The 20,215-nt window shown below is 38.5% G+C and overlaps 1 protein-coding gene across 2 annotated transcripts; it reads right to left on the reverse strand.

The window, feature by feature from the left end:
• Window positions 1-1,375: 1,375 nt before the first annotated feature.
• On the reverse strand, window positions 1,376-19,935 carry sypb (synaptophysin b). Of its 2 annotated transcripts, XM_008278114.1 has the most exons (7): window positions 19,881-19,935; window positions 18,283-18,348; window positions 10,268-10,392; window positions 8,414-8,612; window positions 8,119-8,310; window positions 7,710-8,022; window positions 1,376-1,483 (listed from the first exon to the last, which is right to left on the reverse strand). In XM_008278114.1, the coding sequence occupies exons 1-6, from the start codon at window positions 19,896-19,898 to the stop codon at window positions 7,741-7,743; spliced, it is 882 nt and encodes a 293-aa protein (XP_008276336.1). In that variant the 5' UTR covers window positions 19,899-19,935; the 3' UTR covers window positions 1,376-1,483; window positions 7,710-7,740. The 2 variants fall into 2 exon arrangements, with proteins under 2 accessions (XP_008276336.1, XP_008276329.1); XM_008278107.1 differs by lacking the exon at window positions 1,376-1,483 and having other exon boundaries at window positions 7,556-8,022.
• Between the last annotated feature and the right edge of the window lie 280 nt (window positions 19,936-20,215).

Genomic DNA, 20,215 nt, shown 5'->3' on the forward strand with positions numbered 1-20,215 from the left:
TGTGTAGTCTAAGATTTTCCTGCAGCTTTGAGCCTCGGCCTCTCAAATATGTTTATGGATGCTTTGGGATATAAGAAGTATAATGCATGCAGTAAATTGGCTTGCCGTCAGAAATAGAAGAGATAAAGAAGGTCTGAGGATGCAGGAAACGTATATATGGAGACATATTGTTCAGACTGCCTCAATAATATGTAGTTACCATGGTATTACCAAGGTCTGTAAAACTGAATAGACTTTATTCTTATTTACTTATAGTTCATGTTAATGTGAGTATGCACGTCACTGATTACAGTGTGATAGAAACACCAGTTAAAAAACTATATAACTCTGTCTTACAACTTTCTGGACCACATAAAAGGCGATCGAAAACAGGACGAGGTTCATCGACAAAATTAGTTTTATGCCATCACATAAATCCAAACGAATAAACAAACACACGTTGCTAAAACGGCTGTTCACTGCCCCGATTCACACACTGATAGCACTACAGCAGTTTCTGATACAGCACAGCAAATATGAGATGCTACCATGCTCACTAATTTTCTTATCCCTATGCATTTTTGTTTTTAATACGTCAGTGTATCACAAGAATTCATCCTCTCTTGACAGTGATATTTGATGGAAAAAAAACATATAAAAACATAATGTTGAAACAACCTACGTACAACCCACCGTACAACCACTACTATGACTATATATCACTCTTTCTCTGCTCACTTTTTTTTATATAGATAATACTCTTCTGTGTTCCTTTTAACATATACCATCGCACTCTCAACAGCCTTCACCCCAAAACTTAAATCCTGTTAGTAATACTGATCAAATATAAAAAAAATAAAATAAAAAAAAAGATGTTGAGATTCTGAAATGAGTAAATTAAAACGTGATTGTGGTATGAATAGTTTAAAGGAACCGAAGGGCAAAGGCTAAACTATGTGAGCTCCTAAACAGAACCAAAGTAAATGCAATTGAATAACTCTGTGCTCAACATTTGTTGTATAACAACTAATATGGAGTGCACAATTATTCAACTGTGTACATATAATCATATATATCAGCATGTTGATATTTACACAGCACAGACAAATACATTCTCCCAAGTTAAATATTACTACAATATTTTTTTTTTCCATAAATGTAAGTCTTTTCCATCACAAGATTTCTCTTAAATGTTCATCAACGAATGTTTTGGTATTTGTGTTCAAGTTTTTCTCGTATAACCAAACAGACAATCCTCTGTTGTCTTCTACAGTTAAATACATCACGAGAATAAACATCATGTTACAGCAAAGACCCACGTTCCCTCCCCCACCCCTCATCCTGCCTCCCCCAGTGGTGATCCCCCTCCCCAGCCCCACCAGTGTCTGCCCTCCATGCCTCCCTCCCGCCGCCTGTCAACTCACAGATACACAAACAGACAAACAGAGGAGTGTGGAAATGCAGTTGGTGGTCGAGAGCCACACTCCAAAATCACAAGGTCTCCCTAGGTAGAGGGAGAAAAAGGCAGAGAAGTGGGAGAAAGAGTGAAGGGAAATGTTAAAAACAGTAAATGTAGAAGAAGAATCACATGTAGCTTCTATAAACATGACTACAGACCTTTTTAGACATGCACTCCTTTCTGTTAGTCTGATGGCATCTGAATGCTTTCACGTCTGAATATGCTCCCTGGTATCTTTTCCCTAAAGTTGCAATGGCAATCTTACATGCACAAGGAACGTATTTTGAGTTGTGGAAAGCGATTCAAGGAAGGAATTTTTTGGACATTTCAGCACGAACAAGAATATCAAACACATCCTCAAATTTATTCATACCATCCCATTAAAAAAAGAAAAAAAAAAACAGCTGTCACTGAAATAAGTTAAAATTGACAAAAGTAATAATGAATAAAAATTTCATGAAAATCATGACATTGCTTTTAAATTGTGGTTCAACAGAAATATATATAAGTATATATATATAAACAATAAAAAAAACAAGCAAACAAGCATAATGGGACCTATAAACTAACATTTTGTTGAACAACCCTTTGAGCCAATCACTGCAATCAAGTGTTTTCTGTAACTCTCAGTCAGACTTCTGTACCTGTTGACAGGTATTTTGATTTTGGCCCACTGCTCATTATCAAAGGGCTCTAATAATTTTTTTGTTTTGTTTTGTTTTTAAAATTATTCTTTTCGCCCACAATTCAAAAGCAATGTCTTATTTCACTAAATTATAACTTAGCAAATCTTTATTTATTATTACTTTTTCAGTTTCTAGTTATTTCAGTGACTATTGTGAATTTTGCCTTCGGTATCGGCTGATATTAGTGTTTTTCTCATATATGGTCTGATGAACAAATTTAGCTGATGTGAAAAACCGATGATTGTCTAACATTAACGCCTTTGTCTCTACATTTGATATTGCTGCTATTTCACTGATGGTTTTACTTAAATGGTCCTCGACCTGAATGTTAAATGTGTTAAAATATGTTTTACTTTTGTTAAAGAAGACTATGTGGTCTAATTTGGTATGGGCCTCTTTTGAATAGTTTTCACGTTCTCACAGTGCTTACTTCTACTCATTTTTCAGTGTGAACAAAAGCGGAAGTTTAGTTTGTAGGAGTCTTTCCTCGGGGTTTATTAAATACATGCAGAATCAAACAGCAGCAGAGCCCATATGAGCATCTCCAAAGAAAGAGAGCAGTGTGCATTTGCACACATGGAACAGGAGCAGGAACTTTAATAATCAATTATAAACAATCCCTAACAAGGACACAGGATCGGTCAGGATCAAACACAAGCCAAACTCTTCACTTCTCTTCACCTCGGACAGGTTGAGCTGTCGCTTAGGTCACATCTCATAAACAACGGTTTAAGTATTTGTTAAATAATGGCCATCCTCAGGTTGAGTCCTCGAAATATTTTTATTTAACTGTTGGATAAATTGTAGTTAGACTATCATCTCACATGGATAGAATTTTCAGTGTTTAGAAAATCACAAATAAACTAGGCTGATAATTATTTTTAACAGTTTCGTAAGCTGCCATTACATCAGATTTAGTCTTTTGTTTGTAAGTGCAACATTATGTATTACACATCACTTGATGTACTGTCCACTCTTGCACGTATGACAAATATCACTCTGTCGCTGTAGTGGGTATGGGTGAATGAAGCTGCTAGCTTCACAAAATTGTCCGATGTCTGAATGCCACAATGCCGTCACTTTAGGAGATTGATGAAGCAGCAATGTTACACATCTCATATCTGAAAAGGGTTTATGGCTTAAAAACATGGGATTAAAATATGGGATTAAAAGATGATACAGAAACGGTTTAATCACGGTAACGCCAAGAAATGAAAATGTCAATGTATGCAATAATGTTTATATATTTCTTAGGTAATATTATACCAAATGTCAAATTGTATATGTGTAAAGACAGTATAACAAAAAATAAATAAAAAATTTAATATTAGTGACTGAATTAGTAACAGTTACAACTTGGTTATTTTTTTTACAGCATTAAATGCCCCAAGTGTGGTCTTGGTTATGAGATCCATCAATCCTACCACCTTGTTGCACAGGGACAGTTGAAAATCCCAGTCGTTATGCTGCAGGTGTCTTAGAATATTTCACTTGAGTGATTCAAATTAAGCTTACTATCAGGTGAGGCAAAAACCCTTTACTACTCAAGTAATATTTAATTGCCCTGGGGCTTATATTTTTAGCTCCACAAAACTTTAAGATTTATTCATCAAAATGTTTAACCGTGAATGTTTCTGCACAGCCCTGATCTGATATATTACAGATTTTCTAAATAATGCGCGACTTTAAGTGTGAATGAGGAAAACACTGGACAAGTTGTGATTATTTCAATCGTGGACAGATCGCCTGTTCTTTAAAAACAAACATGCATGTACCATTATTGTGGTTGCTTTAATACATTGCTGCCAATAAGGTATTTACATATAAATAGCTATCTTCACCAAATATTGATTCCAGTGTTGCTAAAGCCTGATTTGTGACATCCAATTTTTCCTGTCATTCACCATCCCAATAATAACCCATCAGTCAAAATAAAAAGCTGATGCATTTTCAGGCAAACTGCAGGTATTCAGTACATATAGAGAGCAGATTAAAAGTACAAGGCAGTGGCTTCTGTAGTGTACCTGGACATACAGTATGATGCTAAGGGCTCTCGACAGACGTTTCTAAGTCTTTCAGGACTGCAAGAACGCAGTTTTAGCAGTCAGGTAGAGTGTTCTACAGCCTCCCAGCACTACATTAAAAAGCTCTTTTGTTGTAATTTTAAGACTTCTGGGGCGCAGTGGAACTCAAAGAGCAAACAGAACTGGTTGAGTATACACAGAACACTGTAGCTGGATGAGATCAAAGAGCTAGCGGGGAGCTGTGCCATAAACTGCTTTGCAAGGCAGATGCTATGTACACTATCCATCTACCCCTATTTTCTTATCATACGACTACGTCATAGTCCTTTCATCTTTGTCACATAAATACGTTGTTTCGATGAACAACCTCCACTGTCACTATTTTTACAGAAGACACTCATCACTGCAGATGAGAGCTTGACTGTAAGGGAAATGTAAATATGGTTTCAAAAGGACAATCTATATAAAAGAATAATTGCATATGTACACTTATTTTTTAGTATTGCACCATTGAAAATATAAAGTGTGAAATAAATGCTTGCATTAGTATTCACCCCCTTCAAAATGCTTTAAAGTGACTCATCTAATTGAACAAAGGTGCAACCAATTGGTGCCAAAAGTCAAACTGTGAAATTGAGATCATCTGAAGGCAATAGATGGGCCTCAAGTGATTGTAGTATAACGACACCTGTATCTGGAAGGTCAGTACTCCTGGTTATAACTATATCATGAAGACAAAACAACTCTCCAAGCAACTCTGTGAGAAGTTTTGAAAAGCCCAAGTCCAAGACGTACACAAAAAAATGTCCAAGTCATGATATGGTTGCTGATTATCCCTGGAGTACAGTTAAACCCAGCATGATGAAGTAGAAGGAATATGACACGTGTAAATCTGCTTAGAGCAGGCCGTCGTTAGAAAACCAAATGATTGTGTAAGGAAGAGACTAGTAACAGAGGCCACCAACACACCAATGACTCCTCTGATGGAGATACACACTTTAGTGGCTGAGAAACAACAACTACATGCAACAACTGTTGCTGGTTCTTCACCAGTCAAAGCTTAGGAGTGGCAAAGAGAGAGTCATTGTTGAAAAAAGCTCATAATAAATCTGAACTACAGTTTGCCAGAAGGTATGTGGGCGCTCTAAAATCAACTAAAAGAAGGTTCTTTGGTCTGATTAGACCAAAATTTAGCTTTTTGGTCATCGGACTAAATTCTGTTTGGTGGACACCAAACACTGCACATCATCCCAAATGCACAAATCCCACTGCGTGTGCATTTGTAGCATGGTGGTGGCAGCATCATGTTGATTCTCAGCAGCAGGCCCTGGAAGGCTTGTAGAGGCAGAAGATAAAATGTATAAAGCAAATTTCTGAAGGACAACCTGATGCAGTCCACAAGAGAAGTGGGGCTTGGGAGAAGATTTGTTTTCCAGCAAGACAATGACCTTAAGCATACAGCCAAAGATACACAAAAATGGTTTAAAGACAACAAGGTCAATGTTCTATAGTGACCGAGTCAGAGCTCAGACCTCAATCCAACTGAGAATTTGTAGCTGCACTTGAAAAGGACATTTCTCATATGATCAATGCAACCAAAGTTGCAGTGTTCAGATGTGGAAGGCTGATTCCACTTCCACTACATACTGCCTTAAAGGGGGTGAATACTTCGACATACTGCTTTGTACCTTGTATATTTCTAATTCATTGACATTATTTGACAAAAACAAAACTTCCAAAGGGGGTTAATGCTTGTTGTAGACGCTGTACTCATCCTTGTAATTGTTCCTCCTGTTCCCTCTGAACCATAGACTATAGATTAAAGACAGCTGTAGCCTCTGTGTCTGAAAAGTGACGCCAATGTGCAAGTGCCCTAAACCTGCATTCTTTCTAACAGTCAGTAGGGGGCAACTCCTCTGGTTTCAGAAAGAAGTCTGATTGTATGGAAGTCTATAAGAAAATGATGCTACTTTTCCTTTGTTAATGCAGTAATTTTGTAAATTATGGTTCCATTTACAGTAAATAACAGTAATACCAGGTATTTTTTAAGGTGAGGCCATCTTATGATTGACAGGTAACTGCCACATTGACATATGAAGCAATTAAGCTGCTCTTATTTTTTGGCAAACTGGGAATTTCAAATCCTGCAGATACCACAAAAAAAAAAAAAAAAAAGACATTATCATTCTTTTGTAGTCACCCACAGAATATAATGCATGTCCAATATTCTCTCCTCTTTTTTTTTGCTTTGTTTTGATCTCCACTGACTGTTGAGGGAAATATTTGGTTATTTAGCTGCTCAAAGCTTCACTGTGATCCCAGGGAGACACTAGCTGGCTGTTTGATGAGGTAGTGTACAGGAGCTTCTTAGTGTTTTTTGCTGAAAACTGCACTATGAGAAAATTGAGAGTGCAATGAACCAGTGAAATAAACAATGTTCTGAATTTTGCTCTACATCTCAGTAAAGCTCAGTTGAGTTACAGATTTTGAAAGTTCATGACTGTGGGGGAAAACTGTCATATTGTTTTTAGATCGTCACTGGATATATTGTCATAGACATTTATTGATATAAAAACATGGATTGTAGTTGCTTTAGCTCCAGCTGGTACAAACAGAAGTCAAGTGAGTATCTTCTATAGTTGTCCTTGTAGTACAAAAATCTTTTCTTTTTTTTTTGTTACTTCAGTGCAGTAATTCCAGGAATTGTAACACAAAAGAGGGAATTTTGTTTCAAAATGTCTGTAACTTTGGAAGACACCCAACGCGTTTGGCAAACTCACACTGGTGAATCATCTGACTCTGTCCTCTAGATTCCCCTACATTGTAATCACATTAGATTCGATCTCTTCCTATCCTGTTTGGACAGCAGGAACTATTACAGCCCACACTGCTGTTTTTATGGTGCTTAGAATCTCATTTATTTTATGCCTCATAAATACAACATCAGAATTTGCAGCTGATATGACAGAGATTCTGGCAGTAGGGGTGCAGCCAATGACTATTTTTTTTATTATTTATTAATCTACCTATTATGTTTTTGATTCTGGGTATAAAAATGTCAAAAGATAATGAAAACATGCCAGTCGCAACTTTGCAGATTCCAAAGCAACATCTTCACTAGTCGAAATAACAAAAATCCAAAATATACTTTGTTTATGATTACACATGACGACGATAACCAGGAAGGAACCTGACTTTGTCTGTCAAAATGGACTTAAAAGATCATTTGACGATGAAAAGTTTTACCTCCTGGTGAAATGATTTTCTTTGTTTATCAATAAGCCACTGTTGATCAGGATATCTTTAGATTTTGAGCAGTTAAGTTTTAGGAAGGTTGAACCAATTTGAATGTCACTGAAGAGTCATTTGAGTGGCTGTTATACCTCAGCTCACACTTGCTGATTTAAGGGAAACTACTGGAACAAACCTTGACATTAGAGTGAGGTTGAATAACAATTGCTGTCATTATACATTTAACCCTTAATTTGTGCTTAAAATTGAATATCACATTAGATAATTGCCTCCACGTTCTTTTGCATTCTTTTCAAACTTAGCACTCACCATCCTTCAGCTGTGTTTTGGCTGGGCAGGCTCACATTTGATTAGAATAGGAAGTGGGCTGCTGCTCGTAGCCCTGGCTATAACCCCCTTCCTCGTTGTAGCCTCCCTGCTGGCCGTAATCGGGCTGGTAGCCTCCCTGGGAGCCAGCATAGGGGTCCTGCTGTGCGTAGCCTCCCTGGCCGAAGGAATCAGGGGCGGGCTGCTTCTCCTGCGATGGGACGTATGTTCCAGCGAAGGCAGCCATCCAGCCAGTCTCCTTGAAGACGAACCACAGGTTTCCTATCCACAGGATCAGGTTGATGAAGCCAAACGCCTGTGGAGCAGAAAGGAGATAAACGTTTGTCCCTGTAGTTACTTACCCAGATAAACTCCTCATATAGTTTAGCTCAGTGAAGCATTTGGGACCTACCACAGAGGTGTTGAGGCCGGAGACTTTGGGATCATATTCCTCACTGCAGCGATTTTCTGGTTCGTCACAGGCTTGGATGAGAGTGATGACCCTCTCTGGATCAGTGGCTGTTTTCACATCTGACAAGCCTTTAGCCCAAGCACATGAAGACACCAGCCACATGAAGGCAAATACTGCCGTCACAACAAAGTCCTGGGGATCAGCAACGCAAGATAATCAAATTTACAATCACTGCCAAATAATAATCAACAACTGGAAGTTCTATGTGTGCCAAGGAAATGCAAGGGAAACTCACAGTCTGGGCTCCTTTGTTGTTTTCACGGTACTTCTCCAGGACGAAACAGTATACAGCGAGGGCTGCCATAGAGTAGAGGAAGGAAAAGACACCAATGGTGACAAAGAACTCAGCTGAGGAAGAGTAGTCTCCGACCAGGAATAGACGTTCTTTGTTTTGTTCCTTGCAGGTGGGGGCATCAAAGTAAACCTGATGCAGCCTGAAAACAGCAACACAAAGAGAAGAGAAAGAGAAAGAGAGAGAGAGATGGAAAAGTGTAAGAAGAGCTGAGAAAACATAGCAGATGGTAGTACAGTTATATTTGTGAAACATGCTGCGTTATCATTAAGGGGGTAACAATGTAAAGTATGTAGTGCTGCAGTGACTATAAAAAGGATTCACCCTCCTTGGAAGGTTTCTTTTTTATCACTCTTTTAACACTGAATCTTTCATGTCAAAGTGAAAGGATGTCTGCAAAGTAATGTCAATCAATCAAATATATTAAATGTAAAATAAGTGATTACATAAGTGCCCCCCTCTTTTAAGGCAACATTTAGTAGATTTTTTCTTATAGCTTCAATGACAGCATTGAGCCTGTGTGGACAGGTGGCAATCAACCTTGCACATCTGGAAACTACAATTTTACCCCCCATTCTTCTTTGAAAAACGACTCTGTCAGGTTTCACAGGTATTTTGAGTAAAAAACTGCTTTCGCTTCATTACAGAGGAAGCCAGCTTCTCTTATGTTTATTTTAGATATTAAAACTTTTTAAAGCTGGGAACCAGCCAAATCTGATAGTTCATGTTTCATGTGGTCTTCCCTTCTGCTTCAAACAGATTCCACTCAGCGACCTTCCCGAGCTATTCACAATCATTTATATGGGGCAGGTTTAATATGCTGCACATTATACACACACTTCATTATTCTAATTGCATGTAGGTCGCAACCAGAGGCATTTAGTTGTGCAAGTTGTGATAACGCCCCTCCAGAATTGAAAATTAACTGAGAATTTCAAGGCTAATTTGTGCATTCGTCTGGGGATTTCAGGCTCAGTTTTTATTTATTGTTTACGACTGTAAAAATGAGGACAATATTTTAAAAGAATACTGTGGCTTGACATTTTGAGAAATGTCTTCTTGAATGTCAGATAAGAAGATTCTCTAATCGTGGTTGTTGGGTAAATACGTAGTAACTTCCAGAATTAGTTTAGCTAGAAACGGTAAAAACAGTTAGTCCCACTCTTTCTAGATATAACAAAAATTTACCAGTACCCTTAAAACTCTACATGTAAAAAAGTAATTATCTTTAATTTGCAGTTTTACACTTCAGTAGGTTCTTCTTCATTGTTATTTTTTTTTAAAACCTTTGAACAGAGACAAGCTAGCTGTTTCTAGTCCATATGTCAAGCTAAATGTTTTCATATTTATGGACAGATTTGACAGTCATGTAACGCTTACAAAAGAAAGCGATTTTCAAAGCGTTGAACTTATTATTGTACATCCCATGTAAAGTCTGTTAATCAAGCTAATGGTTGCCTAAATTAGGAATGTCAATATGCTAATTTAATTCACCAAATGTGTATATTTCACAACTCAGGGACACACTCCCTATAATTAGATAAAATATAACAAATGTTAAAAGGATCACTGTCATCCTTGTGCGGATATAACAGAGTCTAAGAATAAACTAAATCTTAAAAATTCCAAATCAGATTTTGCTTCTATAAATATATATCCAGTATATGTACTACTTGGCAACAAAACTAGGGTCCTAGTGATTCATTTTAAATTATGTACAATCTGACTTTGTGTATAGTTTTACAATTTGATTTCTCCTTTCAACGATGTTGGAGACAGCAATGACATAATACATACCTGAATGGATATTCAAAATCTACTTCAATGTTTAGGTCACTAGCCAGCCGGTCTTTACACTCCACTTTCATCTTGAACGTGCCAGAGTAACTGCCACATGTTGAGAAGGCAAAGATTGCAAAGATCTGTGGGAGAAAGCAGAAGAACACACAGAATATGAGAACTCATCTAAGCAACCTTTAACTCGTCCAGGGCAAACTGTGAAAAATAGAAAATGCACAAATGGAAGTGTTCATGTCACACATTGGTCCATAATAGTCTCATCATATCTATAGTGGCTGTACTTCAGCTCATTTTGGACGGTGCAACCACGTTAACAAAGCTCTCTAGGCGAAAGCTGAACACTGCAGATTGCGCTTTGCCTCCTGCAACAGTCTCAAGCAGACCGACCAAGATCCACCGATCATGGCGAGCTGCTAATAAATTCACACAGAGTGCAAATCAATGCAGCGCTATCACCAGGTTACACAGCAAGGGCTGCACCTGTTGCCATGGTAACCGGCACATTTTTTTTTTCAAAGTTCCTTTATTTTTTTATGCGCTTGTTGCTTCCCTGTATTTGTTTTATTGTATTTCTTTCGTGTGCAATTGTTCAGAGATTGCCTGTTTAGTACTTCCGATGCATTCAGCCACAGGCACGAACAAACATGTATGGAGATAAACACACACACTCTCTCTCACACACACACACCCACACACACACAGCAGATTAGACAAGTCAGACTATTTTTACCACACCCTCCCTGCGCTGCAGGCCAGATCCGATTGGATGGAAAATCCAGCTATTAATCTGACTGAGGTGCTCTACCATCTGTCACTGAATACTCAACTACAAGCTACTGTAAAACAGCCACAACACACACACGCACACACGTGAGCTCGTAGGCACACACACACACATATATACACGTCACTTCTTTCTTAGCTGCAACCCTGTAGTACTGTCTACCTGCCGCAGGCATCAACACACTAAACTATTTACAGTAATCTTTGAGCCAGTGTGAGTAGGAGGCTCGTTTGTTGGATTTACACTCAGCGGCTGCTTAAATCAAGCCTCATTGTGGTCACTTTACTCATCTTCCTTTGTTCCTGCAGGGGTGTTTTTCAATTTTCTAGTGTCCTCTCCCAGCATCTCAAACACCTTCTCTCCCTGTTGTTTGTAAAAGGCTAATTAACAGGTTTTACAAATCAATGCAAATGAATGTAGATGTGACAAAAGAGGCAGCATTATGAGGTAAAGGGGAGCTGAGATCACTGATAAACAACACTTATTACAGATTTACACAAAAAGGAAAAATGCTTCTGATCTGCAGAGGAGCTTTAGAGCAAAAAAAATCTACCACAAATGATTGTGTTTTAATCCAACTGGAGCTATGACTGCCCAAATCCAGCTCAAATAATATCTGGGGATGCACTAATTTGGTTGCATTTTGTTCTTTCAGTCAAGATAGTCTTAACACTTGGCAGAGCATCGTCCCCAGTAACCAGTCAACATTTAGATCGATAAGATTACATTTAAAAAAAGTGCTTTACGTTGTGTTTGCAGTTCTAACACCAAACCCACAGAATACCAGAATCAAATGCTGCAGCAGCTGTGCAATTAATCAATATCTACAGCGTGTGCCGCAACTGCAGCGTAAGCACAGTCCTTCACACAGTGAGCAGTGTGCTGTATACTTTTCTAAAAATATACACCATCCAGCTCATCCTGTTTGGTATAACTGTCTTATAGCACTAACTGCTTTTAATATTAAGACTCTTCAAGGTTTTAGTGCTCCCAGTATTATTCTTTCACTGTCCCTCTGAGACGAGAAAGACTGAAATGGAGACCAACAACATGTGGCGTCTCAGCTGTACACTGGGCCAAACAGTCTTCTTCTTTGTCTTCTTCTTCCTCTGAGATATTTTGGAGAAAATCAAAACTCAGTCTGGATTCTGTAAGTAAGATAAGATCTCTACAACAAGCCTCATTACTGCTTTAATGGAATTTACCAAGTGGGACGTGCAAAATTGAATCATACTGATATGATAAAGAGAAAATGGCTTTCCTATGCTTACACATAGACTACAAAAAAATGTGATGTTTTCTAAACGATGATTTAAAAAAAAAAAAAAGTTGCTGTTATTTTACAGATTTTTCCTATTTTTTTCTTTAATTATAGATAATATAATCGGAAGATCACACAAGAAGTATTCAATTACAGATGTACCCCCAAAAAAACACAAATACGTAAATAATAGCCACGTAAAAAAATTGTAATTTGTTTATTGATGTCCCATAGTAAATATGACTTCTTTTTTTTTTTTTTTTACTGTATTCATATTAGTAAGAATATGACTATTTTACAGATATTTGCTGTTTTTTCCCCAATGTTTAGAAGTATTAAAAAGAGGTAAATATTTTTTTAACTGTTATTTTACAGATTTTTTTCCCTGTTTTTATTAATTTACAGACAGTAAAAACCTGAAAAAGTATTCATTTACAAGTTGACTCAAACTATCAAAACCTGTGAATAATTTTCACATCAAGAATTTATATTTTTACAAATCTTTTACAATGTGTCACCATAGAAGCCCACTTTTTATTTACTGTATTTAAATCAGCTAAAGATATAATTATTTTAAAGGTACATGCTCTTTCCTACTGTTTTTACAGTTTTTTAATGTTACAATATTCCACCTTTTTTTTTTTTTACAGTATTTTTTCTGGCACCACCACCATCACAATTTTCTTTTTTAATTTATATTCCACAGTGTAGTTAAAGGTAAACACTATTCACAATATTGCAGACATTCTTAAATGGTTGAACTGCCAGATGGGAATGTAGCTTTTTGGACATCATTGGTGTATCACAGCACAAAATACATGATACAAAATAAGTTCAAAATCCACCATTATTCGTGCCGTCCAGTCTGTGTATGCAAACATGACAAGACATGGACATAAAGAGACACAGCTGAGAGTGTACGCCTCACTAGTAGCTCTGTGAGACTGCATTTAGGCACAGAGGCTCTGTGACCTAAACGCTAATGTCAGCAGGTGTAATGTTTGCCACGTTCAGCACCTTAGTTTAGTCCATCAGCACGCTAACATTGGCTAAATAGAACTAAACACAGAGGAGAGGGTGTGGGAGTGTCATTAATTTTTGCTATAAAACAAAGTACTTGAATAAGTATGAAAAGCAAGGGGACGAACAAAGTTATTGCAAGTCATCACAGGGGAAATATGAAGGTCTGTGCTGAATTTTAAGATCATAAATATCAACCTTATGGAGGAAAAGACCTAGTTTTCCAAGCGTCTTTCTCGAGAACATTGCATAATTAATATCTTGAGATATTTCAGTCGGGACCAGAGCAACGGACCGACTGGCACTGCCTTACCGACAGCAGCACTACCGGCTTGGCTAAAAATCAGCGTCAGGAATCTAAATGTGAGGTGCCGTAGCACAATTGGGAGCTGTACTTTTATGGCGATAGATGGAGAAACAGGAGCAGGACAGCCAGGCTGAGAAGAGAAATGGTGGCACGCTGAGTGTTAGGTGCCATGGTAACACGACTGGCAGCATCACACAGTGAGGAGGCAGAGGCTGGTCTCTACCCCTCCTGGTATGCTGGATGGCTGTCAGCTCTTTCTGTGCTGAGAACATACACAATCGAACGATCTGTCTCTGTGTCTCAATAAAAAAAATAAAAAAAGATCCACAAGTCAGTGACTATACCGATAGTTAGCCTGATCGATATTGGAGCTATCCTACGGATGCCAACAAACAAAAGGTGCTGTCAGGCGTGAAAGATGGCTTTATGTATCTGCGATGAAGGTGACACCTCTCTTATAGCTGCTGTGCTATTTATATAATAGCCATATAGAATAATATATGAGAAACTGGCCCATTATATATAAAAATAAATACAAGCCCAAAGCACAGAAGCGCAGAAATAAACACAAGCTGTGTAAGCCTTCACCAGAGGCCCTGGAGTAATATCCACTCAGTGTCGGAACCACAAAAACCCCCCTGAGCTACAACAAAACCAACAACCTTTAATACACATTAGGGACTACGCCAAAGTGAATACGGCTGTTACTTCATGTTCTCACAAACAGCCTTTTTATGCTCGCTGAAAATGAGTCAGAACAGAAATTTGAATGCAGATTAAATCCAACACAGCAGCGGCGTCCTGTAGCAGCGGAGACAGGAGGCCGTTTGTGCGGCTGAGCTCGACATCAGCTGAATTTGGGAACTCAATGTCTCCAAACATCCATCAAATCTGGGCTTTGTCAGCGCTATTCCCCAGAGACAGGCGGAGGGTGGGGTTGGGGAGGTGGGCCAAGCTACATGAGTCACACATACAGTACACGATTTTCATCTCACACATGGAACCAAAATGGTGCTCGGAAGCTTGTGCACCATCACACATTCTCGGCCCACATATTTGATCTGGTCCGTTTCCAATCACTCTCATCTGTTCGGTTTCGAACATGTGAGAATGAAGAAGGCCGACAAACTGCTCGCTCTGTGTAATGCGCTCTGTAGAAGCATTGAAGAGGTTTGATTCTGCTCTACAGAAGCATCTTCTCCTGCTCTAGAATGTGCAAAACTGCATCTGAGTTCTGGCTCCTCTCTCTGCCCTCCTAAAAAACACTGTGCTGCTGCTAATGCATGCCCATATTAATCCAGAAAGAGCAGCAGCTCCAGCAGCTCCTCCTCTGGCCTGACGCTGAGGCACGCAGGCCCTCTGACAGATGATTCATGGGCCCTGGCCTCCTGAGCGGGGCTGCTGATTGGTGGTTGGCTTGCAGTGACCCAGGCAGGCAGTGATGAGGTGTTGGCACACTCACACAGCTCCAGGGAAGGACTACAGAGTCATGCAGTACACTCATGCCTCTGACTGTTCCCCAGCATTTCTGCAGAGCCCATTACAGTGTGGAACTCTGTCAACACTGCTTTGGCACACACGTTTTCATCTGGGCTGTGTTACGTGAGGCTGAGAAGCAGGGAATTATGGGAAGCGCTCACAGGAGGGGCACCCTCTGCTCAATTCCATCTGTTCGCTCCCTCCCAAAAAGTACACACAATATCACTACATGCAAATGTTTAATGATCGATTATCAGCAACACGGTGCTAATTAAAACCTGCTTAAGGGATAATCCACTTATCAAAATGATTGCAGTAGTCGCTAACTGATTATTAAGCTAATTGTTTAAACTCTTACTTGGACAGATTTTCCAACAGAATTCTCTGTTTTCATTGTAAATACTGAACTGTATGGTATGCATATTTAATGATCAGTTATCATCAACACAGAGCTAATGTTCACCATATTCTATGTAAATTGTGCACATTTCTGCACATTATAATTATTTCTATTATTTTATATCACCTAAAATTTCCTTGATTGTCAGTGGATTGTCACTTGTCAGTGTTTGCTGTTATGCACCAAATCACCATGTCAAATTCCTCTAAAGTAGAAACTCATTTGGCATTAGAACTGATTCTGATCACTTGGCCTCTAACTGAAATGTAAAAAGTTTCTCAGTTTTATTACTGATAAACGGATTTTTCAGTTGTTGAAGATAGTAAAAAATACACATCATGATATTTTACAAGCTGACCTCCTCAAGTACGACTTTCAGTTTACTGTCATGCATGACAAAGAAAAGCATAAAATCCTCACATCTTTGGAGCTGAAACTATAAAATGCTAGCTTGAAAAAATTACTAAAATAACAAACCCATCAGATTCGGTACTGCTTGTTTCAGTTAATCAACTACTTGCAGTTCGAGAAATTATTTTGGTTGCTGACAATAACACTAACTGGCTGCCAGAATTTTTACTTTATTATATTTTTCTGCTATATTATTTGAATATGAGTTTAGAATGTTTTGTCAGTTTCACCTGTTTTTTTCTGTTTTGTCTTTGGAAATCTTATTTATTTATTTATTTTAATTTAGTGTTATTTTACATTTACTTGTTCTGTCTTATTATAACCTCATCTGGACTTTATTAAGCCCTTTGAATTGCACAGAAATGTATGAGAGGTGATAACATAACATAACATAACATAACATAACATAACATAGCATAACATAACATAACATAACATAACATAGCATAGCATAGCATAACATAACATAACATAACATAACATAACATAAGGCCCTGATTCAGCTGCAGGGCTTACAGGGGTAATTAGTACCTCCACTCCCACCCCTGTAAGGTCCCAGCTGTAAACAGAAAAAAAAAAGCAATAGAGCAGCAGTGCTGTTAACCCTGCAGCCTCTTCACTATGAGCATCCTGCTGCTGATGGAGGACAAACATTGTGTAAGAATATCAGAGACTGTGTGACTACTTCTTAATGTGTATTCTCCTAAAATCTGCTCCTGGAAAGATTCACGATTATCCAAAAATGTACCCATTGCTTCATCAGTCAGTCTTTCAATTGTGCATCAGCTGCAATAGTGGGGGGAAAAAAGCTCATCACAATTCAATGAAGTCATCATGTTGCTTGTTTTGATATTGAATCTGCAATCGAATACGACAAAGAAAAGCCATAAGTTGAGATGCTGATATATGTTTTTGCTTCTTCACCTTTGAGAATAGTTCCCATAGCTGCTGACTAATATAGAATATTTACAACCCTATGTGGCCCTCTAAAATATTGCAGTGAAAATATACGTTTTCTGATTATGTTATGTTATGTTGAAAAGGGAAAATAACCCCTTCAATAAAATATAATAATTCTCCATAATTTGAACACTGTTTGTAGTCTTAATTGTACATGTTCTTATTTTTTTTAATTTTAATCTTTAATGAAGGATATTTATGAGTGTATAAACAACAAAAGTATCTAAAAATGTGGTTGAATAATGTTATAATACAAATAATCACAAGTGCCATCATTTTTCAGCTTGTATTTTTTACATTTAGTGTAACAATTCTTGTGAAAAATTATCTACATACTGCTGCAAAACTAGCTATCTGATTTCAGATTGCAAGAATCTACTGTTAATTTTGTACCATTTCAAGTGTAATGAGTTTTTACATGTAGCTTTACATACAAATGTATCTGACGGATTTTAAGTGTTTTTTTAAAAAAAGCATGTCCACCTACCACTGCTATGAAGTGAATACTTTGTACTTGCACAAATTGCAACGCCCACATCAAACATGATGGGCATTGATGTGTAACTTTACATAAACATCATGCATATTTCATTGATTTTTTAAAATGCTATTTTACGTTAGACATGTAAATTAAAAGTGTATCACTGTGATTTTATTGATATTTTTATGTATTTTTTAAAAAATCTATAAAAAATAAGGAAAATTGTATAAAATTAAACACGTTTTGTTTTTTGTTTTTTTTACAGTGCAATAAATGAAACGCTTGCCTCCTCCATCATCTTGTCAAGACTGCTCATTAAAATAAAAAATAAAAACATATAGAACTGCACTAGCATGCAGAGGTCATGTCCTCTGAGGAGGATTTAACAAATTGTCATTATATTCCTCAGTGGACTGACACAGTGCTACTACCACAGTGACGTAATACATCCTGCTGGTGTCTCCTACTCAGGCTGCTGGGCCTCAGTCCTCACAGCCATCAGGACACAGAGGCTCCTCAGTCATAAACCTCTGACAATATTTAAACACAGTAACTTAGAGACTTCAGGAGGTGTCTTTAGAGAAAAGACTTGAAAAGACGTCTGACATTGAACCCTCCCAAGAGAGGGTTCAACTGGGAGCCTTTCTTTTTCCTAACCATGCACACTGACATCCATTATTAAGCACCATGCAGCTTCATGACCTCTGCATCATAGAAGGTCACATATCTGACAATAAGGGACATGATAACATACATATATATTTTTTATATGTATATAGAAAACCCAAATAACCATGTGAGCTGTGACATATTCTAGATGCAAAAATAACATTTTATTAAAATTTCCAGTAAAACAGAATAATAATAATAATAAAAATCACCCATAGTAGTGTAAAACAGAAGACTTACCCACTGTAGAACTTTGATGAATCCCAAAGGTTGTTTGATTATCGTGAACTGCCCTTGGGCCACCAGCTGTCAACACAACAAATCAGAAATACCATTTTTTAACATTTTAAAAAAAATTTTCATACTGGCTTTGGCTCTCACTGTGTGAACTTCAGAGCCAGGCTCTCAGTGGACCAGGCGTGATGATATGATGATGCTGATTAAAAACATAAAACCAAATTACCTCAGCCTCACAGCCCACAGGCCTGATCTGCTGCTCTACTGCTGGCACCTGCAGGTGTTTGTTATATGGCAACAATCTGCCAGTGAATAAAAGGGAGTGAACTGCCTCAGCTCGTGTCTCTGTGCACTTATGAGCTGCTGGAGGAGGTGCAGAACAGCATTTTTTTTTCTTTTCTTTTAAATATATATATATTAGCTTCTAATGCTTTGGGGTGTGTGTGCGCGTGTGCGTGTGAGGTCCTTCCAGCATTACAATTAGACAAAGCTGATTAATTGTTTCCCCTCTCTCTCTCTCTCTCTCTCTCTCTCTCTCTCTCTCTCTCTCTCTCTGCTGCACACTCCACAGCGCTCATTTTATTAATTTATTGACGAGCGAATCCAGCGATTTTTTTGTTTTTTATTTTTATTTGATTACTATTTCATTTTATATTTTCTCTTGAGTTGACGAGGCAAGAGGAGGTTTGTGCGCAGGTGAATGCGACACCGCAAAGAAGGCGGCGTGTCCCTGCGTGCATCAATAAATGGCCGCACAGGAATCAGCGCCAGCGATGGTGTTTCACTCTCATCCTCATTGTTTCTCCACAGCTGTGGACGCCAAACATCCATATTAAACAGATGACGCATGTACTGACAGAATTCTTGCTCGGAGCTGCCCCTGACAGTCGCTCATTTCCCTGAGTAAAAAAAAAAAAAAAAAAAAAAAAATCCTTGCATGGCTTTTGTGACTAACAGAGCTGTGTGTGGAGACGAGCCGATCGTGGCCACAGAGATGCAGGGAGACCGTCCTCCGATCGGCCTTTTTTTTTTTTTTTTTTTACTGCGGCTATCTGCAAACACCGAGGCCCCTTAGAAATGAATCCCCTTTTGTTATCGTAGCAACAGCGGGCTAATTGAGACGTGAGCGATATGAATCAATTAGATCTCCGGGGGATGATGGGCGGCCTAACGCCGTCTCCTTTGCTTGGCTAAATGTCATTGCTGCAGCAATCTGTGGACATCCTACACATTTCTGGACTGCCAGCGGGCCGCGCTCTCACATCGACTGCACCAGTAGTGGGAAAAAAAATAGAAAAATGTCCAATTACATGGCGTTCTGTCGTGCCTCCACAAAGCTACATATTTTATTATTATTATGTGTTACATAAACGCGTAAATTAGTACAATTTCGACTCCAAGCGCTCGAAAGCGCTGCGTAAAATCCACTAAGGTCGGTGGCTCTTTTGCAAAATAAAAAATAAAATAAATAAATATATATATATATTACAATCTCCGAATGAAGGCGCACGACAAAATTAGATGAGTCATTGCAAATAAAAACAGCAGCTATTTACAGAAATAGCAATGAAATAGATGATTTCCCCCCCTCAAAGCCTTACCTGGTTTACAACATCCATCTTGGCCGCTTACTCGCTGATAAGAGGATCAGAGGGGCGGAGGGAGGGAGGCGTCTCATCCGGAACAGCCCAGGGGAGGAGGACGCCCAGGAGGAAGAGCCGGGCTGCGTCACGAGCCGGGGCGAGGACGTGTGAGGCGTAGTGACGTCAGAGCGCCGAGTGGAGACGAGCCGAGGCGTCTGTCCAATCAGAGCGCAGCTTTATTCCAAGGCAGTATAGCAGAGATTTATTTTTTACATTTATTTATTTATTTATATATTTTAGCCCCGGGGAGGTGGTGGTGACGGAGAGAGCAGCACACGGAGGCCGTTCACGCT

The sequence above is a fragment of the Stegastes partitus genome, unplaced genomic scaffold (genome assembly GCF_000690725.1).
Source record: "Stegastes partitus isolate 25-593 unplaced genomic scaffold, Stegastes_partitus-1.0.2 Scaffold4, whole genome shotgun sequence".
In the NCBI taxonomy this organism is placed as follows: Eukaryota; Metazoa; Chordata; class Actinopteri; family Pomacentridae; genus Stegastes; species Stegastes partitus.

What these genes read in the sequence shown, in the direction of transcription:
- sypb (XM_008278114.1), bottom strand. An exon ending in TCATCAAAGTTCTACAGTGG is followed by an intron (nt 10,393 to 18,282) that starts GTAAGTCTTCTG and finishes TTTCTCCCACAG; the next exon opens with ATCTTTGCAATCTTTGCCTT. An exon ending in CCGGCCTCAACACCTCTGTG is followed by an intron (nt 8,023 to 8,118) that starts GTAGGTCCCAAA and finishes TCTGCTCCACAG; the next exon opens with GCGTTTGGCTTCATCAACCT.